This window comes from Corapipo altera, unplaced genomic scaffold (genome assembly GCF_003945725.1).
Source record: "Corapipo altera isolate COAL_440 unplaced genomic scaffold, ASM394572v1 169, whole genome shotgun sequence".
NCBI lineage: Eukaryota > Metazoa > Chordata > Aves > Passeriformes > Pipridae > Corapipo > Corapipo altera.
Genome location: NW_020884946.1, coordinates 1,614,766 through 1,630,197, shown reverse-complemented (window position 1 = coordinate 1,630,197; position 15,432 = coordinate 1,614,766). Strand labels below are relative to the sequence as shown.

Sequence of the window (15,432 nt, the reverse complement as noted above, 5' to 3'; positions counted from 1 at the left end):
GGCCTTGGACACTGCCAGGATGGGGCAGCCACAGCTTCTCTGGGCAACCTGTGCCAGGGCCTCTCCAACTCCACAGGCAGGAATTCCTTCCCAATATCCCATCTAACCCTGCCCTCTGGCAGTGGGAAGCCATTCCCCCTTGTCCTGTCCCTCCAGATCCTTGTCCAAAGTCCCTCTCCAGCTTTCCTTTAATTCCCCCAACAGTGTCAATATTTCTCAATGCCACTCATGCAGGTATTTCATACCTTCTGCAGAGAATCCAACCCATACCAAATACGATTTCCTTGTAAGAGAAAGAGGGTCTCCATGCAAAATTTGCCTTTTCTTCTTTCCCAGCTCCATCAGCTGTACCCCGAGGCACTGGTCCCCATCAAACCCAGTACCTAGGAAGAAGTTTTTCAATGACTGTGTTAGAAAACAGAAGACAAAATTGTCTTGTCTCTTGGCTAAATTAGTTTTGAATCAAAAACTAATTCTAATGCAGAGTTACCCCTGAATACCACTGTCAGACAAGCAACTGTTTGTCATTTTGGACACACCAGGCACACATAACAACTGCTTCCTTAATTTCCCGTGGTAATTCATTCTGGCACATCTGAAACCCAAGTTTAATCTATTCATGTCAGTGTTACAAAATTATCCCCTTCCCCACAGGTTCATCTCAGCTTTCCATTATAAAAACACAGGCTTTGCTGTCAGAAGTCCCAGATCCGTGGGTTGTGACGGATGTGCTCGTAAAAGCATCACCCAGAAGAGGAGAAGGATCATGAAGAAAAGAAGGAGAAAACACTTTCTGGTGATTACATACAAATTAATGTGAAGCCAGTAAGAGATGAGGATTGAAAACAACCCTGGTTCAGAAAAAAAGAAAAAGACAAAAGGGAGAAAACTACCTCTGTGATAAATAATCATCAGCTGCTCTCCATGTCCTGCCATGGACACCACTGGGCCTGGGAGGCTGAAGATCTCCCTCTGAACTCCTCCAACTGTGAACACACGGACCAGGAAGGCACTGGTGGCACAAGCAGCCCAGCCTTGGCCCAGGCAGATGGCCTCAATGTCCTCATCCTTTGGCATATCCACTGTCCACTCCTTGTTGGCATCCCAGGAGCCGAAATGAATGCAGTGGAGCTTGCTGAAGCACAGACAAAGAACACACAAATATGAATTAAAATACAATACCTGAAAATACACCAGTATTTTAGACTTTTGTCAGAGACCTGCAATCGTGATGGAACTCCACGTTACAAGTGGTCATTTGCAAAGGTGTTGCTCTTATTACTCAGAAACTGAAGAGCCAGCTTGACCTTATAGAGCCTCCAAAGCCTAAAGCAGAGACAGTTAAAAGGTCTGAAGGGAGATTTTTTAGAAGGAAGCAGGTAAATATCCTGCTTAATTAACATTAGTAAGAACCAAAGGTGCTTGGCACCTCTGAATATCAGCCCTCATTCCAAGTCTGTCATACTATGCTGCCTCTCAAAAAGGAAGAAAAAATTAAAAACTTCAGTTCTGCCACCTTAATAATTGAAAACTGCCTGTGACCAATCCACAGACACTGTGGCTTTTAAGAGATTTCCCATTTTCACAGAGGAAAAAAATGACACTTTCAAAGTCAGACAACCAACACAAACCCAATATTTTTAAAAGTAAAGAGTGCCTTTCAACTTATCACAATGTTGTATGTGTGAAAGTAAGAAGGAAGTTCTTTCTTCAAGATGTTTCCCCAGAAATCAGCAATAAAATATTGTTGCTATTGCTCTTAAATGCAAGAACAGAGTCTAGGTGGCCCAGCTGCTTAAATCTTTCTATGGTTTTCATAAACTTGTGTTCTTCACACATAATTCTTTGGGTATCTCTGAACATGTCTCCTTGGCAACAATGTGAAAAGAAATAGCTGAACCCTTATGACTGATCTTTGATCTGAGCAGACTGAAAAACTATTGTTCATGTTTACAATTCCCTTTGAGCCTGCAATGCGTGAAGTTTCCAGCATATTTATATTTGGAAAGGGGTTTAAAAGAAACCGTCAGGAAACAAATTACATTTTTCAATACTCTTGAAGTCTCCAAGTAGGTGGATGTGAAAGTCCTCCTCTAAAGTGGTCCCATTAAAAAAAAAAAAAAAAAAAAAAAAAAAAAAAATAAAAAACCAAAAAGCTCAAAAAAAAAAAATCGATAGAAGCTGAAAAATAAAAGCCAAAATATTTGAAACAAGTTAAATGTGGCTCCATATTTTGCAGAGCAAGGCCACAACTTACCTTGCAAGTTCCTCTGTACCCTCACAGGCCAGCAAAATAGCTTCAGTAGACAGGTCAGCCATGGTGTGGTTCAGGGAGTTGGGCAGGTGTGTTGCATGATGCACAGAGGTGTCGTGGAATTCTACATCTATGGCATTGTCCTGCTCATCGTTGTAACAGCGGATGATACCAACTGAATTCCATACCTAGGAGAAAGAACCAAAAAAACCCCATCAAATCAAGCACACTGGCTTAAATCAGCCTGCTCTGACTTTGTTGTCTGAAACAAGAGTGGGTAGGAGGCTGGAGGAAGACTGAAGACTTGTGTAATCAGGACTCGTGGTTCCTAAAATGGCTGAATTAGGCAGAAATTGGTTTCATCCTTGTGGCTTAGCCATCCCTCTCCTTGCAAAATTAAGTGTGAAGAATTTGCAGTTAGAAAGAAACAGTGGATGATTAACATGCAAGTCTTGACAGCACAAAAATACCCACAATTCTGACTAAAAAAAGAATTTTAAAACAGATCTGCTAGAGTTCAGTAACATGAGCACAAAGTGGATAGTTTGCTTTTGGACTCAGACTCAGAGGTCTTTCTTCTCCAGCCTAATTGGTTCTGTGATTCTGTATTTATTTCTAAAACAACTGAAATGTAAACCAAAACATTATGGAGTCTTTGCATTAACACAAAGCCCCTTTTCATTATTTAGCTTCACACTGTGAAGTATTAAAAAAAAAAAAAATCAAAAATCTGGGATAAGATTAGATTAAAACACAATAAGAACTGGGCATTATTCAATGAAAAGAAAGCACCTAAATCCATATAACCACATAGATTTACCATGAATCGATGCATGAGATGTGCAGGAGTGGAGCCAGACTGGAAGGGCCTTTGCTTGGGGGTTGGCATTGGCCCATCATAGAAATGCTGCTGTGTAGATGATGGTGGCAAAGCTGAAAAGCCACCAGTCTGATCATCACCATCTTCCTCCTTTTCAAGAAGGCTGGAGCTGGCTTTTATCAACCCAATATCTGTAAGTAAAAAAAAAAAAAATTACATTTTACACACAGTATTATGACAGAATTTAGGTGAAAAAACTTAAGACAGTCAAGATTTATCTGGAAAAATAAATCAGAGTATATCTGAGTGGAGGATGCTAAAGATCATCCCAATAAAAGCAATACAGGGAAATTAGTTCATTCTGTACCTAGTGAGTTATCATCCTCATCAATTATTGCCCTTCTTGGACGGCCTGAAGTCAGCATAAGGTCACCATCATCATCTTCATCAGCTGCAGGGTTTGGGGAGGACTGAGGTTCAACCATATCTCCATTTAAATAGTCGTCGTCGTCTCCATCAAAGAGATCGTTGTAGTCCTTGGCCACTGCACTGGCAACCTAAACCCAGACCAACAATCACCACAACACTCCTTCTGGACATGGAACTCAGGAAATAGATTAACACACAAGAGGGAACTTGCAGCACACAAAGCAGAATGTTCAATATAACCTACAACCTAAATAATGGGTGTTAATTTAAGAAATAATTGGCACTGAGCACCTTGTCGTTTGGCTTCTCCACAACGCCAATATTTTCCAGCAGCCCCAGATTTCCTTCAGTGTCTGTGTAAGCAACTTGCTTATATTTAGGGTGCCATGCCAGTCCACAAATTGAGTAATTTTTCTCATGCTTCATCCTAAAAAGAACACAAAAATAATGGGTTTTTACTAAGCTCCTCTGGGCAGAACCCCTGCCCCACCCCAAGAGTTACTGTAAAAAGCAGTAACATTTAGTAGCACAAGAAAGTCATGTTACACATAATAAAATAATTAACAGGACACCTTTAGAATAAATAGCTTCTACAAAAAAAACAGAGAAAGTCTTCCTTTTCTATGAATGAAATCAATTAAGCTTTAAAAAAAATCAAACAGAATCATATTCTTAAAACAAAAACTTCCTGATATATGTAGGAAGGACAAATTCCCCAGCAGTCCTATATTCCAGAACCATCTAGCTAAAAAAAGAACATTAGTAGTTTCTCTTGCACCAAACTGATGAGTTAATCCTCTATCTTTTCCACCCTTTATCCTCACAAAAAATAAACCCATTAATTATTTACATAATCTGTCTTTAATTCTTAACACAGGCATTGCAGTACCCAAAATACTCAGGCAGATAAATCATCTCTTTTCGTCTTCTCTACCTCATTTAGTAATAATCTTCTTAATTTTTTTTTTTCATTTTTTTTTGAAAGAGAGATGCTTTAACTAACCAAGAAAAAGTGCAATTCCCCAGTCTGTCTTTTTTTGCCTGCAGGTGAGGGTGGTTGACTGATTTACCTGTATTTCCCTCTCCCTTTGGAAAATACATCTTACTGCCAATGATCTTGGGCTTTGTGATGGGAGGAAATTTTTCTTTCCATCAAAACTATCCTTTAATCAGCTATTATATTAAAAAGTAATAAAAGATATTTGCACACAGAAAACTAGACTATGGAATTTGAACAAAATCCACACTGATGTCCCTTCCCTAAGCTGCCTGCCAGGTTAAACCACGACATCCTCTAAATATTATTATGATTTTTCAAGAGGCAGAGTTCTACCTTTGCACAAAAAAGGTTTTACAGAAAAGACAACAGAATTCTTTGTCAGGAAAAAAAAAAAAAAGATGTGCTTGGGGATTCATGGAACAACACCAAATACCTCTCTATGCACTCCTGGGTTTCCACATTCCACACCACTATGCTCCCATCCACACTTCCAGCTGCCAGGTACTGCCCACAAGGAGACCAGGCCACAACATTCAGGGGCTAAGGAAAAAAACAAAACAAATAGCAATAAAAAATTACCAGTGCACGCACAGCATTCCTCTTCTGGAGCTTAAAACAGGCAGATATTCTGGAATAAAAAAAATTCATAATAATCATCTTTACCAAGTCATATCCAGCCCCCACTACTGGGTTTAGGCAGTTTCCTTTCTTTAAAAATCATTATAAAGATGATTTATAAAGGTGTCTTTAAAAAAAAACACATTCTTTAAAGATAGCACACCTATTTTTGGTTTAGAATATCCATCTTCTGTCATTAAACCATGAGGTTGAACTAAACCCAATTCTAAACATGTATGCAGAAGTAGAGTGTATTTTGCAAGCTCAGCACTAAATGTAGCTTTATTTATTTTGAACTTAATACAGTTCCACAAATTAAAATACATTAAAATGTGTGTTCTGTATCTTAATAACACTAGGAGGGTGGTTCTCTTTAACCCAAAGATTTCCAAGTACACAATGAGCCCAAAACAAAGAGGATGGGACAGTTAGGGCTACTAAATTTCAGCTTAATAAAATATAAAGTGAAAAACTGATATCTCTGTTCTGTATAGAAATAATGCCCTTCACATTTTCCCTAAAAAGCTCAGTATTTAGAGCAACTTGTGAAAACAGATGTTCTTCAGCTGCAGTTGGTGACTCACCAGGAGACTTTAGAGATCCAGTGGGTTACTGTAAGTGAAGGAGGGGAAACCAGAGCCACATAAAGATGTTTGACATCAGTTAGTATTTCTGCCCTGATTTCCAACAGAAAGTAACAGGATCAGTAATTAAATAGAAAAGGTGAATAATCATTACCAAGAGAAGTGGGAAGATACTGTCCAGAAGATAAGTTCCAGCAGAATAACATTTAAATTACAGATTATTTAACAAGTACCTGGCTCATGTACCCACCAGTGTGATGGAGGCATCTGATAGATCCAATTGACTATCCCAGGTTTCTCTTCTGTATAGTTTAACAACTTTATCTACAGGAACTGCCAGCAACTGCTCAAAGGAAAAAATATGAGACAATTTAGAACAAATTACCTGTCAAAGAGAACATTCAAATAGCACAGCTCCTTCATTCAGAAGCCTCACAGATGTGACTGCCTCAGTATTTAGCAGCTCTCTAAAATCCTAGCAATGCCAACTGAGAGAGAAAGCTGAAGTAATTTAAATTACAAGGTTCTTTAATGCTTTCCACATGTAACAGAGCAAAACATGTCTGTTTTTACTTTAATCTTCATTTCCTTCTGGCAGAAAACTGCACCATAAGGTTAGAAGTTCTCATTTATCAAGCAGCTCACACACACACACACACACACATATAGTTTTCAATGCTCTGAGCTCAAGGATTACGTTATTCTTTCCCCTCCCTCCCTCCCCAAACTCCTTTTGATCAGGTTACAATTTCTCAGTAAATCTTATTTGAATAGCTGATTCCTGAAACAGCTCATGTCATCTTTCACAGAACTACATAAATGTTACTGGCTGTTTATTTCTTTAGGATTTATTTTTGTTAGGGTTCTAGCAATTTGCTTTGTAAGAGAAGCAAGAGGACTACTTATATTTCATATACATGCCTGTGTGAGGAATTGGGCTAAAAACTGGAAGCATTTGTTTTTATGGAAAATATTTTTACTGCAGGTGACATTTGCACTTCCACAGAAAATTCATATGTAACACTATCATAGCAGCCAGCTATTTTGAAGAATCATGGAATCATTTAGGTTGGAAAAGTCCTCTGAGATCAAGTCTAACCATTAACCTAACACTGCCATCTTCACCACTGACCCATGTCCCCAAGAGCCACATCCACATGGCTTTTAAATCCCTCCAGGGATGGAGACTCCACCACTGCCCTGGGCAGCTGTGCCAGTGCTGGACAGTCCTTCCCATAAAGAAATTTTTCCTAATATTCAATCTAAACCTCCCCTGGCACAACTTGAGGCTTGTCCTGACACTTGTTACTTGGGAGAAGAGCCCGACCCCCACCTGGCTCCAACCCCCTTCAACTTCTTTAAGTAAAAAGAAAGGGAACAACTTACTAAGGAAATATTTACAGAGCAAAATCACTGATAGGGCAAAGTTTACTTAAAGCAGAGAAAGCCTGAACTCCTTTGATGGTCTGTTGTGAGCAATTTGATTACTTCCCTCGTGTACAATGTTCCTTCCTTTCCAGCACAACGCGACTGTTTAACTCTGCTCTGGGCTGACAGCTGGACTAGAGCCAAACACAGTCTGGAGCTTAAACCAGGAACCATTCCCAGCTTTTTATTTTTCCCAAAAGGGAACTTCGCCCCAAATATTTTCCCTGCTCCCAGGAGGTGCAATTTGGGCTTGCCTGGATTGAATTCTGCTGTTGGGGTCAGAGAGAGAAGAAGGATTAAGATGTGATGAAACACTGTCACTTACCTTCCCAGTGCCAGGTTGCCAGCCAAGCCTGCAGATTGATTTAGCATTTATCACATCATTACACTTCTGCAGCAGCTGCCAGCTTGTTGTGCATGTCTGAAAACAAAATATTAAATAGAAAAAAAAAAGCTTTCAAGCTCAGCGAAAATTTACTGTATTGTACAAATGCTTAAAGTGTGTGAGAAAGCAAAAGGAAAAAAAACCCACATAATTTTTGGGACTGAAGTAATCTCTTTCATTCAAATGCAGTGGTACCTACTGCCTTAAAAATACTTTGTCAATGTAGCCCTGAAACTATTTTAATGACAATAAAACTACTTGTAACAGAAATAAAATCACAGAACATGTATTTTTAATCAAGTACAAAACAAACGAGCTCATCTATTTTTAGGTTATAGAGAAATGTGGCCAAAAAGCATCTGTCAAACCTCTATCAAGTGCAGCAAGGTGGCCTGAATGTGCCCACAGCAGTATAAAGATATATAAAACTATAAAGAATGAATGGCTGTAATCTCAAATCACAGCACAGATTCACACATCAAACTGCCACAATCCTAGAATACTCTCACTGTAATTTCCCCAAAAGGAGAATCTCAGTCTGGAACAGGAGATTTCACACCAGAATTATGCTTTTTTTCTTAAAAAAAGTAGCAATCCACAAGTGTGGAGGGGTATATTTTCAACTGTACTTACAGGAATAATTCCACAGGGATTCTTATTCCAGTCAACAGCATTTAGCAAAACTAATCCCATATCCATATGCAGAATTCTCTTATTAAAGCCTTCACCTGAAACTGTCTTTTCAAGTTCCTTAGAGTTCCAAGAGCAGAGGCTGAATCTGCCTATTACAATTAATAAATTGTTTTTTACTATAATAAAAATTCTTCCTTAATCCTGAAGGCAAGGAGCTGAAATTCCAAAATGAGGAATCTGATGTCAATTCCCATCTTTACACGGCCAGTGCTATTTTTGAATGTGCCAAGGACAAAATACCCAGTGTTGGCCAATTAGGAAAGATGAACAGAAGCCACCAGGGATTTCACAGACAGGAAGAACAATCCACAGCTACCCAGGCAACATTTCATAATCAGGCTTTGGAATTTCTCCCAGAAGTACATAAAAGTATACTGCAAAGTGTCGTTAGAATTCTTCCCCCAAAAGAAAATCCTGTTCCAGGAGGGTTATTTCAGTGCAGCTCTTCTCGCTGTCTGTGAAATCCTGGATTTTTTAAGAAACACTTAGCATGGAAAGGCAGGGCTTTTACCTGATCTTCAATCTTCCAGACTCTGACAGAGCCATCACAGCTCGCCGATGCCTGGGCAAGAGAATTTTGTAAACAAATTAATAATTAAAGGCACAGGGAAATTAATGCTACAAAATGGAAAAATCCCCAGAACCGATGCAGAATAGACATATGACACACAGGCAGTTTTAAGAAGAAAGCCTCCCTGTTTAAACCATTTTAGGACTTAAAACTTTCTAAATACTGTCATCTTGATAATTGTGCTCAACTCCAAGCTACTGTAATTGCAAACCCTTGTACTTCAAATGAGCTGCTTATTTGCAAAAGAGGCTCAAAACTAATATTGAATTTCTTTAGTGAGCCATCTTTTCTCCTCTAAAATCAGATCAGCTCTAGATTCCAAAAGAACAAGACACAGAACTGAGTTCTCCTGGGAGAACAAGTTGTGACACACTCCATCAGCAGCCAAAATTAAGTTGTCTCATATGCCCAGTCACTGCTTGGTTTTTGGTAAAAACTACCTTTTTAATTCTTTTTTTCCCCCTAGGAAAAATGAGATTCAAAGTAGAAAGCAAACAAGAAAGTCTTTTTTACCAGGTAAACATCCTTGGGGTCAAAAGACAGGCTTAAAACAGGAGCCTCGTGTCCTCTGAATGTTTTCTGCTTGCTGCTGTCAGTCACCTCCACAACTTTGATCATAAAGTCACTGTACACCACAATGACACAGACATAAAAACATTAACAATGACAAACTATGTGTTTATGGCAATAAAAACTGGGTACTAAATATCTTTTGGGGAAGTTACAGCTCTCAACACTGTATGACCTCATGGAAAATGAGAATCTTGAGGCTTACAACACTAGGAGTACAGTCAGACTATTTTTATCAGAAAATCATTTTAGTTCATGTCAAAGTTCATAAAACATGGTTGCTCTCTGAAGAATATTATGTACACACAGACCACATACCTGTTTAACATAATATTCTATATGACCTCATGAAAACCTCTGCTTAGATACCACTGATGACTTAACAAGAACTATCTGCTGAATGGGACCAATATTCATTAGCATAATTATTAGGTCACGTGGCTTTTAAAAACAGATAAAGCAAGGAGTTTATTTTGTGACATTTTAACAGGATTTTTAAGACCATTCACTGGAATTCTACAGCTTTATTCCCTGCTCCAAAATTATAGCAATTAAATCAAAATATCAATCCTAACTCCTCGGGCAAAGAGCTCCTGCAACAAACTTCCAGTACCACTCCCTCTCATACTTCATTGCAACACCCCCAAAGAGAAATTTCATTTAAGGACCTAATTTTCAAGAGTGAACCACTACTTTTAACTCTTTTCAAATACTTCATGTGAACTCTGGCAGCCACTTGGATGTTAAACTTGTATAAAACTGAAGTTTGCAGACTTCATGTTAAAAAATGGAGAAATCTGGGACAACCAGAAGCAATTCTTCTTAGTTGCACTCCTTCAGTTCATGGCTGTTCCCTTCTCCTTCAGTATGTCACAGAAGACCTCACTGAGGGGTGGCCTTACAATCTCATGAGCTATTTTTCCTAAAAATGTGAGAGCCTTGGCCAGGCTGCAGAAATCCTGGGGTTTTGTAAAAGTTTTAGAACCAGCAGAGAGTTTGCTGTCTGCCTTATCTCCCTAATCAAAGGGAGATCCTGGGGCAGAGCTGTTCCCTCAGAAACAAGCGCTGGCAAAGTGCCCAAACCCACGATCCCTGTCAGATTTGGAGATCAGGGTTGTTGCTGCCCACAGCTGCCCAGCCTCCCAGTTTTGGTGGAGCTGGTGTGTCTGTTCCACACCTGCCAGAGTTTGCAGTCCAGCATATTCATCCAAATTACTTTCTGGTTCAATCCACACTTAGAGGAGCCAGGGAGCAGACACAACGCTCTGCCATCTCCTGGAGGACAAATTCCAGAGGAGAGGCAAGCAGGCAGCCTGAGTTGGCCAAAGAGTTCACCACATCCAATTGAGAATCCCCTGAGCCTTAAACACATGGAACAAAAAAGCAATAAACCCCATTGCCTAGTGGCTATTTTGCCATCTCTGTTAAAGGACTACAGTGCATTATATAAAAGCCAACGTGCTGCCCTAAGAAAAGAACTAAACCGCACATTAAATTCCCCTCAGGCAAGTCTTTCATCTGTCATCTGTTATCAAATGGCAGATTGGTGATATTTATGCCACAGAATGACTCAAAGCTCTCACACAAATCAGAACCCATCTAACTTTTACACGTGTACATTCAGCTGCAGCACCGTGATCCTGAGCAGTCAGGACATTTATCCTCATCCTCAGCTCACAGCGACAAAAATCCTCGATGCTGCAACGAGATCCATGTGGGTGAACACTTACACCTCAGCCTCAGAGCTGAAAACACTCAAGCCTACTAAAGGAAAAAGAATTATTTCGCACCAGATTTCTATTTAAAATTATTTGGTGGATCAAGTATCTCTCGGGGCATTGTTTCCTAAACTCCTTTAAATTCCTTTCTTCCCCTCCGCTCATTTTCCAATAGTTTTAATCCATAAACCTCCGAGGGCTTTATGATCTGGTTGCTAAAAATCAGCATCTGAGGAAGCTGGCAGATTTTGGACAGCAGCAATGCTTTTCCTTGCACAGATCACCTGGATCCAGCAGCAATTTTGGTGCCAGCACTGCTGAAGGTGACGTGGTTGGCGTGCATGGTGAAACGAGTCAGGATTCCATCGGGGGCTCCCTCGGGAAACGTGTGGATCTGAACAGTGTTGTTCGAGACTGCTGTGATCAGTCTTCCATTCTGAAAACGAAATTCATCACAGAATTTTATCAAAAGCATGTTTATGGCCATGGAGCAAAAAAAAAAAAAAAAAAAAAAAATTAAAAAAAATTACTTTGATGCTCCAAATATTTGGGCAAAATAACTTTATTAGTTCCAAAAGGGTCTGACAGTAAGAGGAGTAGGGAAAATACTCTAACTTTGATTTCTTCCCTAAAAAGCACAGTAATTTAATACTTCATCAATTGAAAGTACTTTATCAAATCCTATTTAGATTCATATGCTGCAGCATCAGGAGAGGGCACCCTTGCACTGGAATTCTCAGTTAAATGCCACCAGGGAAAGATGAGAAGTTCATGAACTACAGCTCAGCTCTTTGCAGATATCAGAAGGCAGGTCTTTACTAAAAATGAACCCAGATTCAAAGAAACGCTACACAAAAGAAATAATTATCCCACACTTGGAAAATAATATCTCTTCTTCAAGTAGCAATATTATTCCTGTACACAGCAGTGAAATTTTGAAATATATATAAAGGAATGCCTTATTTCCTTTTTTTGTGTGCATGTTGAGGGGGGAGGCTGCATTGTGGTTGTTTGGGGTTCTTTTAAGCTGCCTAAAGTCGTAGCAAAAATGCTGAAGGTAAAGAAAGCAGCAGTCAGTAGTGAATAACCCAATTAAACAAGAGCTGAGATTTATTACCTAGATTACATCAACATCTCAGATCAGTCCCTCATGACATTTAATTAACGAGACTAACTTTTGAAATAAGATTTCCTGATGCTTAAGTCTCTCGCTGTTTAAAAATAAAAAATCCCTCAAAACTAAAAGCACTTTTTTTTTTTTTTTTTTCATTTTTCCCCACTAATATTAAACCCAGGATTTTTCCTCATCTATTCTTTAATAGTTTTAGCAATTTCTGGCTCTGCCACTGATTTGCTGAGAGAACCCATTCAAGTCAGCTCACTTGGTTTGTGAAAGGATAAATAATGAGATGAAAATCAACAGCAAATCACCCCAAAAATCAGAGATGAAAATAGATTATACAAGTATTGAGGAATAGATACATGACGTATGTTAAAAGAGATATAAGAAAGATGTTTATAAGAAGGAGGTTTCACTTAAGGCAGTAGTTCTGAATAAGGTTTCAAATGATAATTCTTAAAATGTAATATATATATATGTTAATATTTATTTATTTCCTCTTTCATACACCTTCCCAAAATCACAAGTGGTTGAAAAACAGTTTTAAAGATTCCCTTTATCACTGCCAAGTTAACTACACAGTATGTGAAGAACTGATGTAGGCTTCTGGAATTCTTCTCTTCTTCTAAAATTTCCACAAAGACAACATTTTAGACCTGCTACTATTAATGTAATATAACCATAATTGGACATGAAGGAAATACTGTGAGAATTCTCAAGCTAAATACATGAATGTGCATAGTAAAAATCATTATTTTCTATTACATAAATTCTCTTCTAACTTTGGGGATGGTGGGTCAGAGGCAACTTTGGGCCAAATGACAATTTTGAGAGTGAAATACCAACCAATTATAAAAAAAAGTGTTACCAAAACATTACCCAACACCTACCTTGTGAAAGCAATTTTCAACTAATACAGATTATAATTCCTTAAGCCTTAACACAGACCCACATAAAACAACCTCTTGGCTATTTTCCTAATACCTGATGATCACATCTCATGCTGGGAAACTTCCTGCAACTCACATTGTGAGAAAACACTGAAACAGCCTAAAAAGTTCACTGCATAATTGGCTTAATCTGCTGGGTTTGTTTCTCAAGAGGAGATCAAAGCCAGAAATCAGTATAACAACGTGAAGGAAAAGGAAGAAAAAAAAAAAACAACATTACAAGAGTTTAGTATAAGAAATAATTCCTCTACAACTGTGTATGGGGTACAATGAATTGTCAGAACTATTCTTGTTTAATGTTACCCACACAAGCAGCATCCCTGAGGTGGAAAATCCACAGCTGTGAGGAATTCTTTAAAAAACATACCTTTAGAGCACATGAGTAGGCTTTTTCTCCCACATTAATGGACTTGGGATCATCATCATCCAGGTTTTCCCAAATCCTAACATCTCCATCGCTGCCACAAGTTACAATGCAGCTGTGGGAAGACACAGGAGTTGTTACCACTGAGGAATGGAAACCACTGCAACTTTCAATCCCCAAATGGGAACTGTTACCAAAGTGTTAGTGTTTTTTTTTTTTTAACTGAAACAGATAAATATTACATGATACAGTTAATATCTACATTTATTATGTCTAAGTAACCCATTCAACATGGGAGGGAAACGTAACATCTGATAGAACAGAGCACCTTGAGTCTGACAACCACCCAGGCCTGGCACTCATCTGAACTGATCCTTAGATCAATCCATTTTTTTCCAGGACATAGAGTGGATTTTTCAAAGGATTTAGTTAGCACTGATCTACCTAAGGGCATTTAATTTCTTCTTAAGACTTTGAAAACTTACCTTACAGCTGACTACAAAGCTGAGGGAAAAAAAATAAAAGTGTTAATGTAACTGAAGCTGCAAGCTTAATGTGTAGGGCTGGGCCTCCTGAACCCTTAAAAAGTAATTAATACAGAATTAAAGTTTGCTGGAGTCAACTTCCACAGTTTTGGGGTAGAAAAAAATAACCTGAAATCACAGAGAAAATATCAGAAGTTTGCATGGGATTTTTAATTAAAGGCATCATGAATCTATAATCAAATCTTGCATTCTCTTTTTTTTTAATTCTCTTTGCAATCCTCAAAAACTCTAATTAAACAGCAAAATGTTACAGAGCCAGTGGTGAAGCTCTGATGCTGCTCCTTAGTTCTGTAAGGTCTGTACAGCAGACACCAGCAGCAGTGGTCCAGTGGGATTTGGGAGAGATGTTTGCATCCTTTCTCAAACATTTGGTTTTAGTGGCAATTGAGGCTTTTTGTGGTTTCAAGGGATTGTTACTAAACTAAATCTTAACAGTAGTCATCTAAGTTAATGAACTAAAGAAAGGAATAAAATAATATGGATTTAAACTGTACTCAATATATAAAACTTATCCCTTGAGTTAATTTCGAGAGGGCTTGGTTTTTTGGTTTGTCTTTTCATCAGTATAAAGGTAACAGTAAATACTTAGTTTATGTTTATACATTCAAGATCTAGCACAGGAATAAGAAGAAAAGATAACAAGCCCAATGTTGGATTCCTTCAACTATATTTTTAATTTCTTAGTGCATACATAAACATATTTACTCCCACACTACACTGATTTCTGCTAGATTCAATGAAGTTACTCACACAGAATGTGCATATAGAATATTTATATACATATATATGATACACACTATAAATATATATGATAGATATGTGTGTATATGTATGCTTACATTTAAGTTATAAATGAATCACTTCTAAACTCAGAGCACCAAAATATGCCACATAGGCAGTTCTCAGCACAGGCAAAACACAAAGGATTTCTTGGACCACACCAGGCCATAAATCCATCTCAGCAGCAGTGCCTGGTATAGAATCTCATGGAACCACTAAGGTTGGAAAATCCCTCTAAGATCATGGAGTTCAACTGTTCCCCCAGCACTGCCAAGCCCACCACTAACCCATGTCCCCAAGTGCCACATCCACACGGCTTTTAAATCCCTCCAGGGATGGGGACTCCACCACTGCCCTGAGCAGCCCTTTCCAATGCCTGACCACCCTTTCAGTGACGAAATTCTTCCTAACCCCCAGCTCCTGGGAAAGCATTAGACAGGAACAAGCCCATCCCTCCCCCAGTCTCCAGGAACGGGGCTGTTACCTCCCGGTGTCATCGAAGCAGACCTCGGTGTGTCCCTCGCTGTGGCCGTACCGCATCGGCTTCCGAGCCGAGGGCATCTTCGCTCCCACCCGTGTGTCTGTGGAGAGGGGTGCGGGGGG

At 38.9% G+C, this 15,432-nt stretch overlaps 1 protein-coding gene across 2 annotated transcripts in view; it reads right to left on the bottom strand.

Annotated features, from left to right (window-relative positions):
* The window catches only part of WDHD1 (WD repeat and HMG-box DNA binding protein 1), a 28,512-nt gene that overhangs the window by 12,353 nt on the left and 727 nt on the right, over nt 1-15,432 (bottom strand). For both annotated transcript variants that reach the window (XM_027662580.1, XM_027662581.1), the window contains exons 2-15: nt 15,314-15,410; nt 13,508-13,619; nt 11,355-11,506; nt 9,296-9,407; nt 8,723-8,773; nt 7,459-7,554; nt 5,956-6,048; nt 4,937-5,043; nt 3,795-3,930; nt 3,442-3,631; nt 3,075-3,265; nt 2,258-2,442; nt 894-1,135; nt 246-383 (exon numbers count right to left, since the gene is read on the bottom strand). In XM_027662580.1, coding sequence (XP_027518381.1) covers nt 246-383; nt 894-1,135; nt 2,258-2,442; nt 3,075-3,265; nt 3,442-3,631; nt 3,795-3,930; nt 4,937-5,043; nt 5,956-6,048; nt 7,459-7,554; nt 8,723-8,773; nt 9,296-9,407; nt 11,355-11,506; nt 13,508-13,619; nt 15,314-15,390 — 1,882 coding nt within the window. In that variant the 5' untranslated portion in view covers nt 15,391-15,410. The remainder of the gene's footprint in view (nt 1-245; nt 384-893; nt 1,136-2,257; nt 2,443-3,074; nt 3,266-3,441; nt 3,632-3,794; nt 3,931-4,936; nt 5,044-5,955; nt 6,049-7,458; nt 7,555-8,722; nt 8,774-9,295; nt 9,408-11,354; nt 11,507-13,507; nt 13,620-15,313; nt 15,411-15,432) is intronic.